This window comes from Theobroma cacao, chromosome 5 (genome assembly GCF_000208745.1).
Source record: "Theobroma cacao cultivar B97-61/B2 chromosome 5, Criollo_cocoa_genome_V2, whole genome shotgun sequence".
Lineage (NCBI taxonomy): Eukaryota > Viridiplantae > Streptophyta > Magnoliopsida > Malvales > Malvaceae > Theobroma > Theobroma cacao.
The window spans coordinates 37,704,200-37,721,757 of NC_030854.1; the positions used below are offsets into that span (position 1 = coordinate 37,704,200).

At 34.6% G+C, this 17,558-nt stretch overlaps 4 protein-coding genes across 4 annotated transcripts; all 4 read left to right on the plus strand.

The window, feature by feature from the left end:
* On the plus strand, positions 744 to 1,349 carry LOC18600342 (putative pentatricopeptide repeat-containing protein At1g12700, mitochondrial). The gene has a single exon (XM_018121093.1). The coding sequence runs from the start codon at positions 744 to 746 to the stop codon at positions 1,347 to 1,349; it is 606 nt and encodes a 201-aa protein (XP_017976582.1).
* Positions 4,450 to 8,729, plus strand: LOC18600343 (sugar transporter ERD6-like 5). Its single transcript, XM_007030718.2, has 18 exons — positions 4,450 to 4,733; positions 4,913 to 4,975; positions 5,386 to 5,475; positions 5,584 to 5,643; positions 5,754 to 5,819; positions 6,052 to 6,117; positions 6,197 to 6,272; positions 6,355 to 6,419; positions 6,797 to 6,889; positions 7,019 to 7,099; positions 7,182 to 7,266; positions 7,362 to 7,405; positions 7,485 to 7,547; positions 7,638 to 7,697; positions 7,787 to 7,840; positions 8,019 to 8,078; positions 8,199 to 8,313; positions 8,417 to 8,729. Exons 1-18 carry the CDS (start codon positions 4,545 to 4,547, stop codon positions 8,545 to 8,547), a joined length of 1,461 nt encoding a protein of 486 aa, XP_007030780.2. The 5' UTR covers positions 4,450 to 4,544; the 3' UTR covers positions 8,548 to 8,729.
* LOC18600344 lies at positions 10,299 to 11,187 on the plus strand. Its single transcript, XM_007030719.2, has one exon. It carries the CDS (start codon positions 10,334 to 10,336, stop codon positions 10,997 to 10,999), a length of 666 nt encoding a protein of 221 aa, XP_007030781.1. The 5' UTR covers positions 10,299 to 10,333; the 3' UTR covers positions 11,000 to 11,187.
* Positions 15,635 to 17,251, plus strand: LOC18600345 (protein FANTASTIC FOUR 1). Its single transcript, XM_007030720.2, has one exon. The coding sequence runs from the start codon at positions 15,825 to 15,827 to the stop codon at positions 16,749 to 16,751; it is 927 nt and encodes a 308-aa protein (XP_007030782.2). The 5' UTR covers positions 15,635 to 15,824; the 3' UTR covers positions 16,752 to 17,251.

Here is a 17,558-nt window from a genome sequence, read left to right on the forward strand (position 1 = left end):
TCTTTCAAATTACCATATATCTCATGAAACATGGGATTCTTGGTTCCCCATGTGAACTGGTGGTTAAAATTAATTTTCTTGGGTGTACAGCTTTAGCAGATGAATTGTCCTCTGCCCCCAAATAAAGAGAAGAAAGAACTTCAGCAGATGAATTAATCTACCTTTACTAAAGCTAGTAAACTGGCAGTAGATGGGGTCTGTCACATTCTATTTTGTTGTATCAGCATAGTACTCCAACATGATAATTCATTTTGATTCAGTAAAGCAATATTAAGTTGCAAATTGGAATAAGCAAAATGTGCCTTCACATGTCATGAGACGATGTTTCACTGGCCTAATACCCTTTACAAATAAAACCAACCTCCCCCCACACAACAAGAGCAAACAACAAAAAACTCTCCATGGCAATAATCAGACCTGGTCTTCAACAATCTGCCCAAAAGGCCCTACCAGGCTCGGCCAACCTAGCAAACTTGCTTCCAACAGGCAACGTCTTCGTGCTCCAAACCCTTATAATTTCATTCTCCAACAATGGAAACTGTGAAATGACTCACATGTACATGACCTTAGCACTAGGTGCCATTTTACTTTGTTTACTTACTTGCTTCTTATCTTCCTTCACTGACAGCTTCGTGGGCGAAGATGGCAAGCTTTACTACCTGCACAGCAAAAGAAAATGAGTTCATGATCAAAGAAAATGAGTTCATGTTCAAAGAAATGATAAAAGCTTTACTAAATGCGATATGCCAACTAGGGAGACTTTCGACTGCATGATAAATTTTTACAGAAATGAGTTCTCGTGGCCTGGTTCCAGACGTAATTACTTACTCACTTTGTTACATGGCTTATGCAAGCATGGTCATGTTCATGAGACATTGGACATTTTTCGTGTTATCCACAACAATGGTATAGAGCCGTACACAGTCCACTATAATATCTTAATTGATGGCTTGTTTCAAGTTGGGCAACTTAATGTTGCAAGGAAATTATGTTGTGCACTACCGGTCAAAGGGTTGCATCCCAGTGTTTACACTTGGAGTATCATGATCAAAGGACTTTGTAAAGAAGGGTTGCCAAATGAAGCATATGAATTATTTAAGAAAATGGACCTGAATGGCTGCTTGCAAGATAGTTGTTCTTACAATGTAATGATCAAAGGATTTTTTCAAAACAATGATGTGTCAAGGGCAATGCAAATTTTACATGAAATTGTTGATAAAGGATTTTCTGCAGATTCTTCAACTGCAAGAATGCTACTGGATATATTGTGTAGAGATGGAGGAGATCAATCTATTTTCGAGCTGCTTGGTAGAAACTGTGAAGATGATCAAAATCTCAACATGAAATGACTTGTTATGCATCAATCTTTGTTTATTAAATTCTATTCTCAAAGTTTTTGTATGCTACAAAGAATTCAAGTAACCATAATTAAGTTTTGTCATTTGTTTTGGTGTTGTTACTAGGTTGTGGTGATTTGCTATTCTTGTTTGCTGGAAATATAAAGAGGAGCCCTTTTACACCTAGTGCTAATTGTTTCATGATCTTTAAACTAATTCATATGAGGTAATTTCCAGTATTTATTGATTTCAAATTTTATGGACCAAGTTTCAGTGTCAGTGTATTGTTTCCTCACCTCTCTATGGGATTGGATTTGCAGTTAATGCATGCAGTTAGTTCTTAAGTGAAAACTACACTAATCTCCTGAGTTTCAGAAAGCTTTTCATGTGAGTTAAATCTATAATTGGGTTGGTTGTGCCTTGTAAGTGCATTTATATCATACTTTTCTTTATGTGCCCCTTGCATTGTAATGGATATTGTCTAGTAACTACCTTCACTACGAATTTTACAAATTTTTAGAAGTGATAGTTTGCATTATGACAAGACAAATGGTCCAGGATTGCCTACCCATTAGATTCTCTTGTACAAATTATATTTTCTTCCTAAAATGTAAGTGGGAAATGATTAATAAATTTAAGTGAATCTGTGGAAATGATTTCATGAAGTTTACAAAGGATACAAAGGATTTGCATGTTATGTTAACAGTATTTTTGATACAGCTAGTAAATTGCAGTAAAAAAAAAATGCTCCAAATAACTTAAAAACTGCATTGTTGTAAAGGACTGACAATTTGTTTGACAGGGTATCCAAGCACTGTACATATCCGTATTGCAGATTGTCATGAACATTCTCGGAATAATTTTAATCGATTCATCTGGGAGACTTGCCTGATCATTCTTTATATACATAGTTTCTTGGAAGTGGCAGGTTGGAGTTGGCCTGATGCTATTGCAACAACTCAGGAAAGAGTGCAATGGCATATTATGCTAGCAGTATATTTGTAGAAGCTGGTAAATTTAGTTCTTCTATGTTGGTTCCTATAATCATATCAGTAGGAGTGACTTTCTTGAAACCAACACAATAAAATTTTAGTGGTATTAGAAAAAGTGACAATAGAAATTCTTGTTTGCAACAGGTTTATCAGGTACCACTGGCCTTCAAGTTGCAGCTATTGTACAGGTACCTTCCTCTTCCAACTTTTAGTGAATGTCAAATTTTGCTTCCTGCATATCTGAGCCACTTCAATATATATATAGAAGTATATTTTGCAGATTCCAGTAGCTATTGTAGGTTTACTTTTGATGGATAGATCTGGCAGACGACCGCTTCTACTGGTTAGCGTTGTAAAGAATTCAATCTAAGACAGTGAAATTGTTGAACCATAAGTTTAGACAATAGTATTCCAATTTATGCAGTTTCTCTTTCTGAAAACTTGTTTTTATATCAGGAACTCTGAAGGTCCTGACTCCCATTCTAGCAATTACCGGATTTTTGGTACTTCAGTCTAACCAAAAGATGTTTGTTTCCCCTTATATTCTTCTAACTTTGGGCAAACTATGCATATGTTGATCCACATGCAAACCCAGGTCGCTGCGACAGCTTACACAAGAGGCTTGGGAGGAATACCATGGCTTGCCCATTGTTTGCAGAAGCCTTTTGATTTGCTTCAGTTGAGATTTTTTTAAATTTAGCATTATATAGAAGACAATGTATCAGTAGTAGTGGGAGTAGTTGATCATTTTCTGAACACTGCTTGTATATATTTCCTATTGAGGAGAATATGTTGTGCCATTGTGTTATGGTTTCAGAGAGCTTTCTTCCTCTGCAACTTAGCTTTGTTTATGCGTGTGTGAGAGTGCAGCTGCATCCCTAATTTCCATCACAATTTCAGTGGATCCGAGGAAGTTCAATTTTAGTGGATCAAAGGAAGTTCAGTGTGTTGTTTCTTCTCACATAGAAAGCCCTTTCATTGGGGCCATTAATAGGCTTGTAAAACCCAACCCCGATTTGTTTAGTCAAAAGCCCATGTCTCTTTCGTTGGGCAATTAACAACGGGAAGAAACAGTGTCCAGGCAAATGGACTGATTTGGATCAGGTCATCTCTGGTTCGGATTGTTTTGAATTCAAGTCATTCCGGATTTGGATCGTTTCGAATTTAAATCAATTCATATTCTGGTTATGGTTAGAATATAATTGATTGTTAAATTTTACATTTTTAATATAAAATTTGGATTCTTATCACTTTTTGAATTAAATCAGCCTTGAATTTAAATCATTTCAAGTTGGTCATCATAATTATTATCCACTCACGAACAAATGTACCACAAAAAACAGGAATTTATCACAGGGATGACAATGTAACAGTAAAGCTGAGAAGGCAAATTGAATGAAATGCAGGTAGTCTGCTGTTCCTGAAAAGGGTTAATTCAGCCCTTCGAATTCTCTTTAACCTGAACATACCTTTGAATTATTTCTCTTATTATTATTCAATGAAGTTAATAACTTGTGCTGTTACAATGCACTGAAAATGATGGCTTTCTATCTACTTTTGGTGGAATTCAACGTTTCAGGCTCATTAGCCAATTACATCCCATTTGAGGAATTCCTAGTCTCTCTCTCCTCTTCTATATGTACAGTTCTCTCCCTCATCTAATCTCTTTTCTTGATGAACAGTTCTCACATATAATCCAAATTCATCTTTGCTGTACCACTTTTAAGTGAAACGTGTAAGGCCATTGATACCAATATAAAAATCCAAACACAAAGAATCACTAACTAACATCTGGTATTTTCCATTTTCGAGGTTAATGATTGATTGGATTCATGTTATAACTTTTTTACCATATTAAGATATTCATGTTATAGCTTGAACAAATCCCGGTTTTATTGGGTTTTTGAGGAGATTTAAGGAAAGATACAGAGTGATCCAGCTTGAAAAGAGATAGGAAACTGATAGGAATCGTGGAGGATTTTGTTGTAAAGATAAAGACAACAGGGTACATATTTGTCTGCATCCATATTGAATGAAAGGTTCTAACAATCCATCAATTTCAAGTGGGACCCTGAGACCAAGTTTCCTACTCTTGCCATTTCTTCTAACTGAAAATCATTTTCTTGTCCTTTTGTTCTTTACTTCCAATCTGACTGCCTTTGCTCTTTTGCTTAATCTTCAACACAGTTTTCTTGCTTGATTCTCTCTTGAAGAGATGAGTAGAGAAGGAATGGAAGAAGGAGGGCTTTCTTGTTCTTTGATAGTCAAGGAAAAGCCTCAGGATGGTGTTGGTGATTGTTCTGGTGCAGGGCAGGGTGAAACTAGGATTTCTTCTTCTGCAACAACCACGGTTGTTCTCAGCACCTTTGTTGCTGTCTGTGGATCTTATGTGTTTGGGACTGCTGTCAGTATATTCTTTTCACCAATAAAATGTTCTGATTTACCTTATAACATGCAAAGTAAATCCTGCTTGACAACTTAGACTAGAATTGCATCTGCAAATCTAGTTTTCTAATTGACCTATGGTAATGTTGTCATTTCTCTTACAAAAAAAAGAACTAAAATTCCCGGATTGTTTTCCAGATTGGATATTCATCACCTGCTCAGACAGGAATCGTAGATGACCTGGGTCTTTCTGTAGCACAGGTAAAGCATAAATAGAACTGTTTCGTTTGTGGCAGTTGCTCTTTAAGTTTGCGGGTGAAACAGCATCATTTTTTCAGTATTTATGGCCTTAAAATTTTGTTTCCTCATGCCTGGTGCCAACTTCTGGAACCAAGCAGCAGGATCATGATTGGTCAAATGTACAACATGCCATGAATCATCAAGTGACATGTTTTTTTCATGGATTTTGTACTTATTTCAACTGAATGACCTAGCATAATCTAGATTTATCCTGAAGACTATGTGAATTGGACATTAGAACTAATTCTCTTTTCAAATGAAAACTTGATATGCAATAGAATTAATCTGAACATGGCATCCATCAGACTGGTTCCTATTTATCTCAGACATTTCTGTTTGATTTTTCTCTTTTCCTGCTTTGATCATTGCAGTATTCTCTTTTCGGTTCGATATTGACAATTGGAGCAATGATAGGTGCAGTGATGAGCGGGAGAATAGCGGATTACATTGGTCGAAAATGTGTAAGGTTTTCAAGAACCTTTACTTTCTCCATATGTTTACTTCTAATAATCTCAAATAGGTTTTCATGTTTCTGACTTCCCTCAATGTTGGTTAATCTTTCGAGGCAGACAATGGGTTTCTCCGAGGTATTCTGCATAGTAGGATGGCTTGCGATACTATTCTCAAAGGTGTTGATGATATTGGATTCTAGCAGCATAAAATTTTTTCCTTCTGCATTGTTGCTAACATTCTTTTTAGACAAAACAGTAGTGCTAAACATCATCTACTTGTCAAAAAGGCTGCTTGGTGGCTTGACCTAGGACGGCTGCTGGTTGGATATGGGATGGGCCTCCTTTCATTCGTGGTAAGTTTTTGAACAGATTGCAATTGTATGTACTTGAGCAGCCATTCACATGTTTAAACGAAAACTATATTTTTGTTGTTACTCTAAATTGTATGTTGCTAAACATGAGTGCATACACCCCGTTTATACTCTTGTGTCGCAGCTTTGCTACTACATTCCTGCCTTGAGCAGTTTGTTAATGAATCCATTTTACTTGGCTGAGCAAACAAATATTTGTTCTTATTCACTCTAGGTTCCTGTGTATATTGCTGAAGTTACACCTAAGAACATTCGAGGAGGATTTACATCAGTCCATCAGGTAAAATGCTGAAGCATCAGGAGTTGAATTCAATATGTTCTTTGTGCTTTGATGTACCTAATGGAAATGGATTCTGCAGCTGATGATCTGTTGTGGTGTGTCAATAACGTATCTCATAGGCGCTTTTGCCTCCTGGCGGACTTTGGCTCTGATCGGTAATTGTCAGATTTTTTGGGGTGTTACATCTGTATACAAAAAGGATTTCTCTAACAGTGCCTCTCTACGATCTGATTTCAGGAACAATTCCATGTCTTATGCAGCTTCTGGGCCTCTTCTTCATCCCTGAGTCGCCTAGATGGCTGGTAAACTTCTGTGCTTTAGGAAAATGCTTAATATGGTACTCATATTAGAGAATTATGTGGTATTTATTTGGTCATGTGACACATTTTGATTGACCCGTTGACACATCATTAAATTTTTTTAACTGAATTAGACTTTGAGGTACATTGATACATGGAATAAAAGTTTAGTATCACATTAAACATTTTTTTAGAATAAGTACTATATTAGACATTTTTCTAAAATACAAGACTAAGTGACCTTATTGCTTTAGGAAAATGATATAAAAACTCAGAAATATGTTGTGCATTCTATTAAATGATTACTTCTTCTGAATGATGCCTCAAAGTAAATCCAAGCATTCATTAACACTGAAGTAGTGAATACAACTATCTTGCAGGCAAAGATAGGCAAATGGAAAGAGTGTGAGGCTGCCCTACAGCGCTTAAGGGGGGACAATGCAGATATTTCTGATGAAGCAAGTGAGATTAGAGTAAGTCATTAACTTTTAGGTGCATGCAAGTTTCAGTTTCAGTTCTTTGGATTTTCAGAACCTCCAGGGCTCTGCCCCATACCTGAATGTTTTGACTTGAAACACGAAAGAAACGGTTTGTTTTTGCAGGATTACACAGAACAACTTCAACAGCTTTCTGAAGCTAGCATTTTTGACTTGTTCCAGAGGAAATATGCTTGGTCTCTCATGGTAAGAATGGAAAGTCAATCCTGGGTGTGCCATTGTTAGTTGTCATGAATTGTTCTTTTAATGCATAACTGAACTGGTTAAGGTTGGAGTTGGCCTGATGGTTCTTCAACAATTTGGAGGAGTGAATGGAATTGCATTTTATGCTAGTGCTATTTTTATATCGGCTGGTATGTGAAATCACTTACGCTACAAAACAATTTAGAAGAGAAAAAGAGGAAGTCCATAGATGACAAATACTTTATCTTTAATCCTTTTATGACAGGATTCTCTGGTAGTGTTGGAATGATAGCAATGGTTGTTGTTCAGGTCAGTGACTTGGATTATGAATCAGTGTTTAAATTTTGATTAATGATTTTCTTGATGATTTTGAAATAATCTTCTACAGATTCCATTGACAGCATTGGCAGTAGTATTGATGGATAAATCCGGAAGAAGACCACTTCTATTGGTAGCAAAGCCTGGAGAAACTCTTCAAAAAATTTTGATCTATTTGGATGTAGAAATGTTCCTTCCTGCTGAAATCTATTAATTTCTACAGGTATCTGCAGCTGGAACATGTTTGGGTTGCTTCCTGGTTGGGTTGTCATTTTTCTTGCAGGTTCAAAGAAGAAACTTACTGATCTCAAATTTCAAAATGTTTTGTGTGTTATATATCCTTTCTTGAAATATCAAACTCATCACATGCAGGACCTTCAACAATGGAAGGAGGGCACTCCTATTTTATCACTTGTTGGTGTACTGGTAAAGCCAAATCAGTTTGTTAGGCACTTGCTCTTTTCATTTTGACATATATGGAATTACCTCAAACTTCAGCCCCATCACCTCCCAACCATCCCCTTCTTAGCTGCTCTTTTTCTAGTTTTCTTTTCATGAGTGAGATAATCTCTATGTTGATATGTTTGTCGCTACAAAAATGTAGGTGTACACAGGATCATTTTCGTTAGGTATGGGAGGAATACCTTGGGTTATAATGTCTGAGGTAGGCTTGCCCTGCTTGTGTGAAACTCTGCAGCCTTCAATATCCATATGAATTGGTTGCCAAACATGAAAGAAAGAAAAGAACTTTAAGCTTTACTAAAAAGAAGAATTCCTATTTCAGATATTTCCCATAAACATGAAGGGTTCAGCTGGAAGCCTCGTGACATTGGTTAGCTGGTTAGGTTCTTGGATTATTTCCTTTGCATTTAACTTCCTCTTGAAATGGAGCTCAGCAGGTAAAAAGGGTTGCATCTGATTTTGTCCCTCTCTTCAATACAACAAATCCTGTCATATTTTTAACCCTTTTCCTTCTTGTGCTGTGTTCTTTCCTCCTTCCAGGAACATTCTTCATATTTGCTAGCATATGTGGGTTAACTGTTCTGTTTGTAGCAAAGCTGGTACCAGAGACCAAGGGACGCACACTAGAAGAAATACAAGCATCAATAAATCCAGTTTCCTTGGAAAGATAACTATGGCTTCTCCATTATGTCATTAATCAATCAGTCACTGAGCAATTCATGTACAATTTAAAAGTTCTAAAATCAATGCCTGACCAGAAACTTATGCTACCAATGCCATGTTTGAATTCATGAATTGATGGTTACTTGCAGTCTTGCATAATGAATTATCTCAGTGAAGATTTTATGCCATATTTTGGTTGGGTACAAGGAAAAGTGGCATTATTGGAATTCGGAAATGTAGTTTCTCATTAAGAATTTGATGAATGCCAAGACAAAAATAGGATAACTAAAAAATTATTGGACCTAAAAGGGATGGAGGCCCACGGCATAATAGAAGATAATCTTAAAGGGAAATTAAGAATCCCTTGGTTGAAAGGGTCCATGGTCATAACACTTATTTGTTGAAATGCTTGATTTTTTGGTATGTAACAACCCTGTCCTGGATTTTTTTCCATTTTCATGCTGTGTTTGTTTCCCAAGAAAGATATGTATTAATGTATAACAGGGAAGGACATTTGAGGCAGTCCTCTGTTTAGCAGCAGAGAAGATTTTTATAAACAATTCCAGGTTTATTGTGGCAGTTCAATTTATAGTGCAGCAAACTGAACACTGATACTGACAGAGAATGGTGAACACCAAGCATGAAAAGATGGTTATTGAGCCATGCATTTTCTATTCTAAGACATAATTCAGGATGCAGAAACAACTGGAAAAATTAAGGAAAATGTGCGAGTCATATTTCAGAATTTGAATCCTTTTAAGTTTGACATATCTCCATCAACGTGATTTTGTTGATGAGAACATGCATTGATGATTTGTTTTCCATTTCACCTGATTATTGGATCCGATTCTTCTCCTTTAGCAGTCTTTTCGGTTTCCAATTGAAAACCAAGGGAATAGAGTTCTATTCCTTCTTGTTCATGAAAATGGGGGAATAAAGTTAGATCTTTTGAGCGGCCACAATCCTTGGTGATAACTCAGAATCAATAACTTGTTGGCCACTGTTGAACAGACATGGAAGCAGCTTCAAATAATTGCAGACTATGATCAAGAAACTATCAGGGAATGGAACTTATGATCATCTGGAATTATCAAGCTAGATGTTGGTTTTCTATTGCCAGGAAGGTACTCTTATCAAATTTCATGTTTGGTATGAATCGTTGAGTAGCCTACTAAATGACCCCTTTCTGTTGACTGGAAACAGAAATGCATTTAAGGGGCAAATACTGAGATATGGGAAGGTTTCTGTTCTTATCAAGTTACTATATATCTCACAAAACATAGGATTCAGGGCTACTCTCCCTTGTAGTGTTCTTCTAGCTGTTTGGCTGGGCATCCCACCCCTCCTCCTCAAGAAAAGAAAAAGAACTTATTTCAAAGGTGAAACAGTATTTTATTCCCTCCTTGTTAACTGGTGGTCGGAATTAATTTTGCAACCAATAAAGCTAGTAAACTTGAGTGATTTCAAGGAACCGAATGGGGTCTGTCACACCTTTCTTCTGTTAAATCAAAGTATCTAGTACTCTCCAACACGAAAATTCAGCAACACCAAGAATACCTTGCTTTTCAGTTTGATTCTCTCAAGCAATATGAAGTTGAAAATTGGAATAAGCACATGTCAGTTGATGATGTTGCTTATTGCAAATGAATTAGGTCACTAGAAAGAATCCTCACGCTTTATTTTTTATGCCCAACCAAACTCTTTCACAGGCCTAATTCCCTTTATAAATAAAACCCACCTCCCATTATATCATATCCCACAAAAACAAGCAAATTAACAACAAAAGCTCTCTCCATGGTATTACCCAAAGTTAATCTTGCACAATCTGCCCACAAGGCCCTGCCAGGCTCGGCCAACCTAGCAAACCTGCTTCCAACAGGCACCGTCTTCGCCTTCCAAGCCATTGTACCTTCCTTCTCCAACAATGGAAGATGCGAAGCGGCTCACAAGTACATGACCTTGGGTGTCATCATACTGTGTTCCCTTGCTTGCTTCTTATCTTCCTTCACTGACAGCTTCGTGGGCGAAGATGGCAAGCTTTACTACGGTATTGCCACTTACAATGGACTTTACGTTTTCAACGATGATAACGATGATGCTCTCGACTTGGAGAAAGATTCCGCCAACGAAATGTTGAAGAAGTACAGACTCACTGCCAAAGACTTCGTTCATGCCTGTTGCTCCTTGACTTTGTTCTTAGTCATCGCATGCAGCAGCTTCGACGTTCAACGTTGTTACTTTCCTAATCCGGGGCCTAACGGTGATGCACTGATGACAAACTTGCCATTAGCAGCTGGGATTTTGGCTAGTGGGTTGTTCATGCTTTTCCCAACCAAACGAAGAGGGATTGGGTACGCTGACAGGCTTGAATCTGACCATGGCGATAAAAAGGAAGAGAAAGAGTCCCTGAAGAAAGGTGACAAGGAGCTACTGCCTCGCAGCAAAACTACACCTAACTAATTAATATATGATTCATACTTAAAGGTTGCTTGGGTTTGATCAGCTCAGATAATTCAGTAAGAATCGATGGACAATAAGTTGAACTTAATTGCCTAATATTCTCTTCTCCTCACGTGTGAATTGTAATTAATTATGAACAGATTCTGATGAAAAGCAATACTATTTCATAGCTAGGGTTTGAAGGGAAATGATTAAAAGATTAGTTTGGTACTTTCATGAATTGGAAAAGGAAAACTCTATTTATTCGTAAAATATTTTATATTTGAAATAAATTTTTCCTCTTGTAAATAAGTATAAGTCTTCAAAATATTTTTTGAAAATATTTAACATCAAAACAAGCAAACCCTAAACTATTAAAATTAGTTAATCCAAGTCCAGGCAGGTTTGAACTTATCAAGCTTTTCTTTTTTTAAAGTCAAGTCTAAGTCTAATTCATTCGAGTCATTAATTATTATTTTTAAATATATTATAAAGTTGATATTAAATAAATTTATTAATCAAATAAATTAAATAAATCGATCAAGCTCAAGCACAAAAACCTATATCTAAACTCAACTTGTGACAAGCTGAGCTCGTAGGTCTAAATAGATTGCTCGACACATGCGAGTTTGGGTAGGTTACTCAACTCGTAGACACTTCTAATTTACGATATGCAATCAAATTAGAATAAATTTCATCCATAATGGAAAAGAAGAGAATTTTTTTTTAAAAAAGTGGATCTCAAATTAAAATGCTAATTGGAGAATTGAGCTTGTTGCCGAACGTGATCGTTCAAAGGGAATCACGTTCTCACTCACAAAGAACGATTTTGCTGCCCACCATTACCAATAGACAATATCCAATAATTATTAGAATAATAATCTTTAATAAATATATATTTGTCGTCACATGTTTTTTTATATGAATACTTGTTTTTTATTTATTTTTAAATAATCATGCATAAATATAAATATTAATTTTTTAAAAATTTATCATGAAAATTTAGATATTTTCATCTCATTTAATGATCACGATTGCTTCTTAATTTAAATTCCAATCTTATCTTATATTATATTATTACATATAATTATAAACATATTTATATATCTTTCTATTCGTCAATTAAAAATTCTTTTAACTTCTGTATTTTTTTTATATATATTACAAATAACGTAAACAATAAACTAGTATTGTATTTTATATTTGGATCATAAGGCCATTAACTAGAACAAATTAAAGAGTGGGAATTAATTTTCTTCCAAACCCAACAAAATTTGATTAATTATGGCCAAATTGAGGGCAAAAAAGAAAAATGGCATGGGGTTTTTCCATAAATTCTTTCTCTTACATATATATATATATATATATATATATATATATTATAATTAGTTGAAAAATGAGAGATAAAGACCAGTCAAATCTCTCTGAAATAAAGGGTTTTTGCATATCCCCTTGNCTTACTATATATATATATATATATATATATATATATATTATAATTAGTTGAAAAATGAGAGATAAAGACCAGTCAAATCTCTCTGAAATAAAGGGTTTTTGCATATCCCCTTGGCCTCACAGTGAGATTGGGGAATCATAAAATATGTGTCTTATTTAGTTCAAAATTAGATAAATAAATTTTAAAGTTAGTCTACAAAGAAATAGTCCTTTATCCCCTCTTACTCTTTCAATATTTTTCCTCTTCAAGAATATGGGAATTAACTTTTAAATCCCATAATACAACCACACAAAACTAAATATAACAAATTCTTTTTTTTCTATAATATTCTTTATGACATTGTTCTAATTGGAAAAGAATATATACATACTATAGTAGTTTTTGTTTTCACATAATATTTAAAAAAAATTAAATTATTTAGAAAATTTTAAATAATATTCTTTTATAATATTTAACTAAGTCATATTTTTATTTTGAGTCAAAATAAAACTTTATAACTAATTATTAACTTAATTAAAATATCACTTATCATTATATATCATGTGAAACTAATGTGACATCATGACATGCTGTAACAAATAATGATATAGCATAATAACATGGTCATGTAATATATTTTACCTTCTACATTAAAGTCACATGAATGTAAAATGACAAGTGATAATTTGATTAATTGTAATTAATCATAAGAGTTATTATCCAGAATAAAATATAAGTTTTAATTGAACGTAATAAAAAAATAAAAACTTATTTGTAAATTTTTAAGAACTTATTCAAGAATTATTTCTCTTTGTTTTTATTTGAAATGGAATTGAAGAGAGATAAAAGGATATGTCAGTATATAGTAAACTAAATTTGAATTTGATAGCCATCACAAAACTTTTTTCTAACGTGCATGAAAAAGACTTTACTTTGACCTATATATCTAAAAATTTAATTTTTGATACTGAAAATAAATACTACGGAAAGAGAAATTTTGTATTTTGAATAATAAATATCATAAGAAATCAATGGTATATATAATTTTTAATAATTATAAAAAATTAAGTTAATACTATCATAATCGTTGCAAAATTAATTTAATTTATAATCCACACAATTTCAATAATTATATTATCAGGCAAAAATGGGAGATATAGAAAGGGACTTGGAAAAGGAGAGACGGCCAAATAATTATCCAAGTGTATTTGCTTTTCCCATGCGCATGCCTAGTCGCCTTCCACATGGTCAACGTCTCCCTCTAAGATAAGATGTGGGTGGTGCTCTGCTCTCTCCTCTTACTGAAGATAAAGAGGGTGCCTCCCCTTGACCAAAACTTTATTGTATGTAGAAGAAGAAGAAGAAGAAGAAGAAGAAGAATTGAACACCAAAATCAATTAATTAATTCATCCATGGCTTCCACATACCATACCGCCACTGGTTTTATCGGTTGATGGACACCATTCAAGCTGACCATTCATCATCTTCAAAGCACACTTTCATGGAAACTTGGCATTGGGTTGTTTGAGTCAACCTGCCTTTCTATGAAAGCATAGGATTAAGACAACCTGATAAATTAATTACAGTGATTTACATATATATATATATAGTTCATAACTTTAGGTATTATTATTTGTTTAAAAATGTTAATCGAAATAGTATTAATTATCCTAAATTTCATTCGTAATTTGATTTTCTTCTTTCGATTTTTATATATGTACTTTACGTAAAATTATTTAATTTAAATTATCGAAGTGAAATTTTAATATAAATATTATAAATAGATAACAATTTAGTGATTGAAAACTCTTTTATAGAATGAATCGATTATTTTTAAACCACATAATAGACTACATAATAACTATTTTTCTCAAATTTTTTTTTATGGTTTGCATATTCAAGGAATATCCATAACCCAAAGCACAAAAATCCAATCAGCTTGACCCTACCTGCAAAAAAAATTTTGCCAAAGGTTTAGGGGACAAATTTGTAAGTATTTCAGTTTTTCCACAAGGCCTTGGGTCAATTTCCAGAAAACTTGCTCACTAGTGCCAAAAATATCATGAAGCTAAGAACAATTGATTGTTCTAATTATTATTAAACATGATAGAGGACTACCCTTTCAAATGGCAGGCTCTTAGAACCCAAAATATCATTGTCAATGGAAAACTTTTTCTTGCTGTTGGGTATGCATTACATGTAAAGAGGATGTCCACAAGTATTTTTTTTTTCTTGAAATGAAAATGAAATATTATTTATATTATTAAATTAATATATATTATATATAAATCGGAAAATATTTTCACTGTCCCATTTTCTCTTTTTTTTTTCTTTCAAGGGAAAAGTTATAATATTAAGCTGGAATCTTGGAAACCATTTTTTTCATTTTTTTTGTATAAAAAATTATTATCCATACATTCAACATAATATATATAGGAAATTAAATTTCATTGTCAACATACACCAATTGATAATCAAAATTAACTAAAATATGCCATGAAATTATGCCAATATTTCTTTTATTTTTGTTTTTATGTTTTCTTTCATAAACTGAAAGGTTTTAGGTATTTCAATCAAGTTATAAAATATCAGTAAACTGTTGACAGTATATCTCTCTTGTTAATTAGTTAAGTCAAAGATAAAAGGATAAGAATTCATCAAAACCTCATCCACTTTTTTCAAAAATTTCAAAAATCTGAATTATCCGAATATTTATAAAAAAATATAAATAATCTAAATTGACTTATTTCGATCAATTTAGTAATTTATTTTGTATTTAAATATATATATATATATATATATATAATCGATCCGAATTAATCGATTTCAATGTACTTATCCATTAATATATATATATATCCAATTTTTTAAACTAAAAAATTACTAGCAACCACATATTTATTGCCTGCTGCCAAGTGCCTCATTCCATTAATTGCAAATGCCAAATTCCAACCTAACCCTTTTTTTTTCTTTCCCCTTCATTACAGATAGATAAACAGATAAAAACTAAAATCTTGTTCTTTTTTTTTTTAAAAGAAAATCCCAAGAAAAGGGTATATAGTGGAAGAAATTAATTAACAAAAGGCCAAAAAGAAAGAGAAGGAAAATATGGGTCAGATCTTAAGCGAAGGGTAAGGTCATGATTCGTGGGACCCGGCACCGTTTGCTCTATCATTACAGCTCACATTTCACGTTGGCACTCTCTTCACCATACCACACACACCTCCCCTCTCCTTTCCTTCTCTTTCCCTATCTTTGGCGTGAGGATATTATTAATACCCACATCCCCTTTCTCTTCTCTTTAGTTTCTTCATCATCAAAGAACTCTAACCCAATCCCCTCCATGACCCTTCTCTTCCTCTCTCTGTTTCCTTGTTCATCTACACCTCGCTCTTCCTTTTTGCATTGAAAATGATCATGCCTTATGACTATTCACGTTTCATGATGAAGGTCTTTTGTAGGAAGAGTGTTCATCATCGCTTTGTTTTAGGTTTGTCGTCGTCATCGTCGGGTGCTAATGTTTCTCCTCCTCCTCCTCCTCCTTCCAAATGTGGGTTAGGGTTGATAGCCAATGATACACCTAGGGTTCCGAATGTCATTGAGTCGTCGTCAGTCGTTAGGCCTGTGAGTACACCAACGAAAAAGAAAGACCCTGGTGGGATAGGGTTTATAGATGACATCGGCGGGGGTGTTGATGGTCTCATGTCGTGTACGGAGAGTTTGGGGTTTGAGAGTTGTGATGAAAGAAGGGTCGATGATGATGATGATGATGATAATGGTGGTGATAAGAAGGATGGTGATCAACGTGTGGAGGTTTGTGATGGGAAGAGATCAGTGATGATGACGAGGGATGCATGGAGGAGGAGGAGGAGGAGTGAGGAGAAGAGGGAGAGGCAGAATAAGAAGTTTCCACCGCCACTTTCTTCTTTGAACCAAAACGGTCAGCCTTGTTTTTATCTGAAGCCTGTGAGGACAAATGGGAGGCTGGAGTTAACCGAGGTTAGGATAGAAAGGCCTGAGATTTTACGTGCTGTTAGGCAAAATGGTCGCTTGAGATTGCATCTTGTTAGCAGTGATGTTTGTTCTAGAATCAATGAAGAAGAAGAAGAAGAGACAAAGCAAGAAGAACAAGAACAAGAATTGCATTTGCAGGAAGAAGAAGAAGAAGTAAAATTACAAGAAGAAGAGACGAAAGTTGAAGAATTATGGAAGTATAGAGTGAACGGGGAAGGTTTCAGGAGATGTCATGAGCTGGTTATGACCCATCATCACCATCATGACTATCATCATCATCATAGCTTGCATGTGTGGAGGCAGCCATGTGTGACAACAAGGTGAACAAAAGAAGTTTTTCAATTTTACTTGGGGGATGTGAAAAAGAAGAGACGGGTCATGTTTCTGTGTGCTTCTTTTTGGGGAATATCAATGTTTCCGTAATTTGTTGGATTAACAAAGTTGAGCAGAGAATACAGAAGGTAGAGGTTGATGTGTCTCCAGGAAATTTGAAGGTGAAAGATGGGTAATCTCCAGGCGTCAGCAGATAGAAAAAAAAAAGAAAAAAGAACAAGAAAGAAATGAGAAAATGAGTTCAAAATCTTAATTTGCCAAATTTAGAAATGTCAGTTGCTCCAAATTTTGACACCTTTTTTTCCCATTTATCTTTGATTTTTCCAATAGAATTGTCAAATACCAAAAATACCCGGATTTCCTTTCCCTTTTTTCTCTTTTTTTTTTTTTTTTGTACTCATGGGGTACATTTTTCATGTGTACATATATTAACATAAGCTTGTTTCTGTATACAAAGTTTGGGAAATAAAAATTGCAATAGATGTTTTACATGTGTATCCAGATTTTCCTTGCTCTTCTTTTGGTGGAAGGATTCTATGTTTCAGCCTTGGGGGGGGACATTGGTCGGTTTGATTGGTCTGAGAAGACCTTGGACATGCTTCCCTCAATGAGATTACATAAGCTTGACCTACTCTTTAAATAATGGATGTGATGAATCAGTCAACTTTATGATAAAAAGGAATGGATAGCGACTCTTTGTGAAGCGACATTGAACAAGAAATGGGAAGGGTAAGGCCAGAGGCAATCATTGCTTAAAAGACGCACAAAAGTGTAAAACTGGCACTCAAAGGCATATGA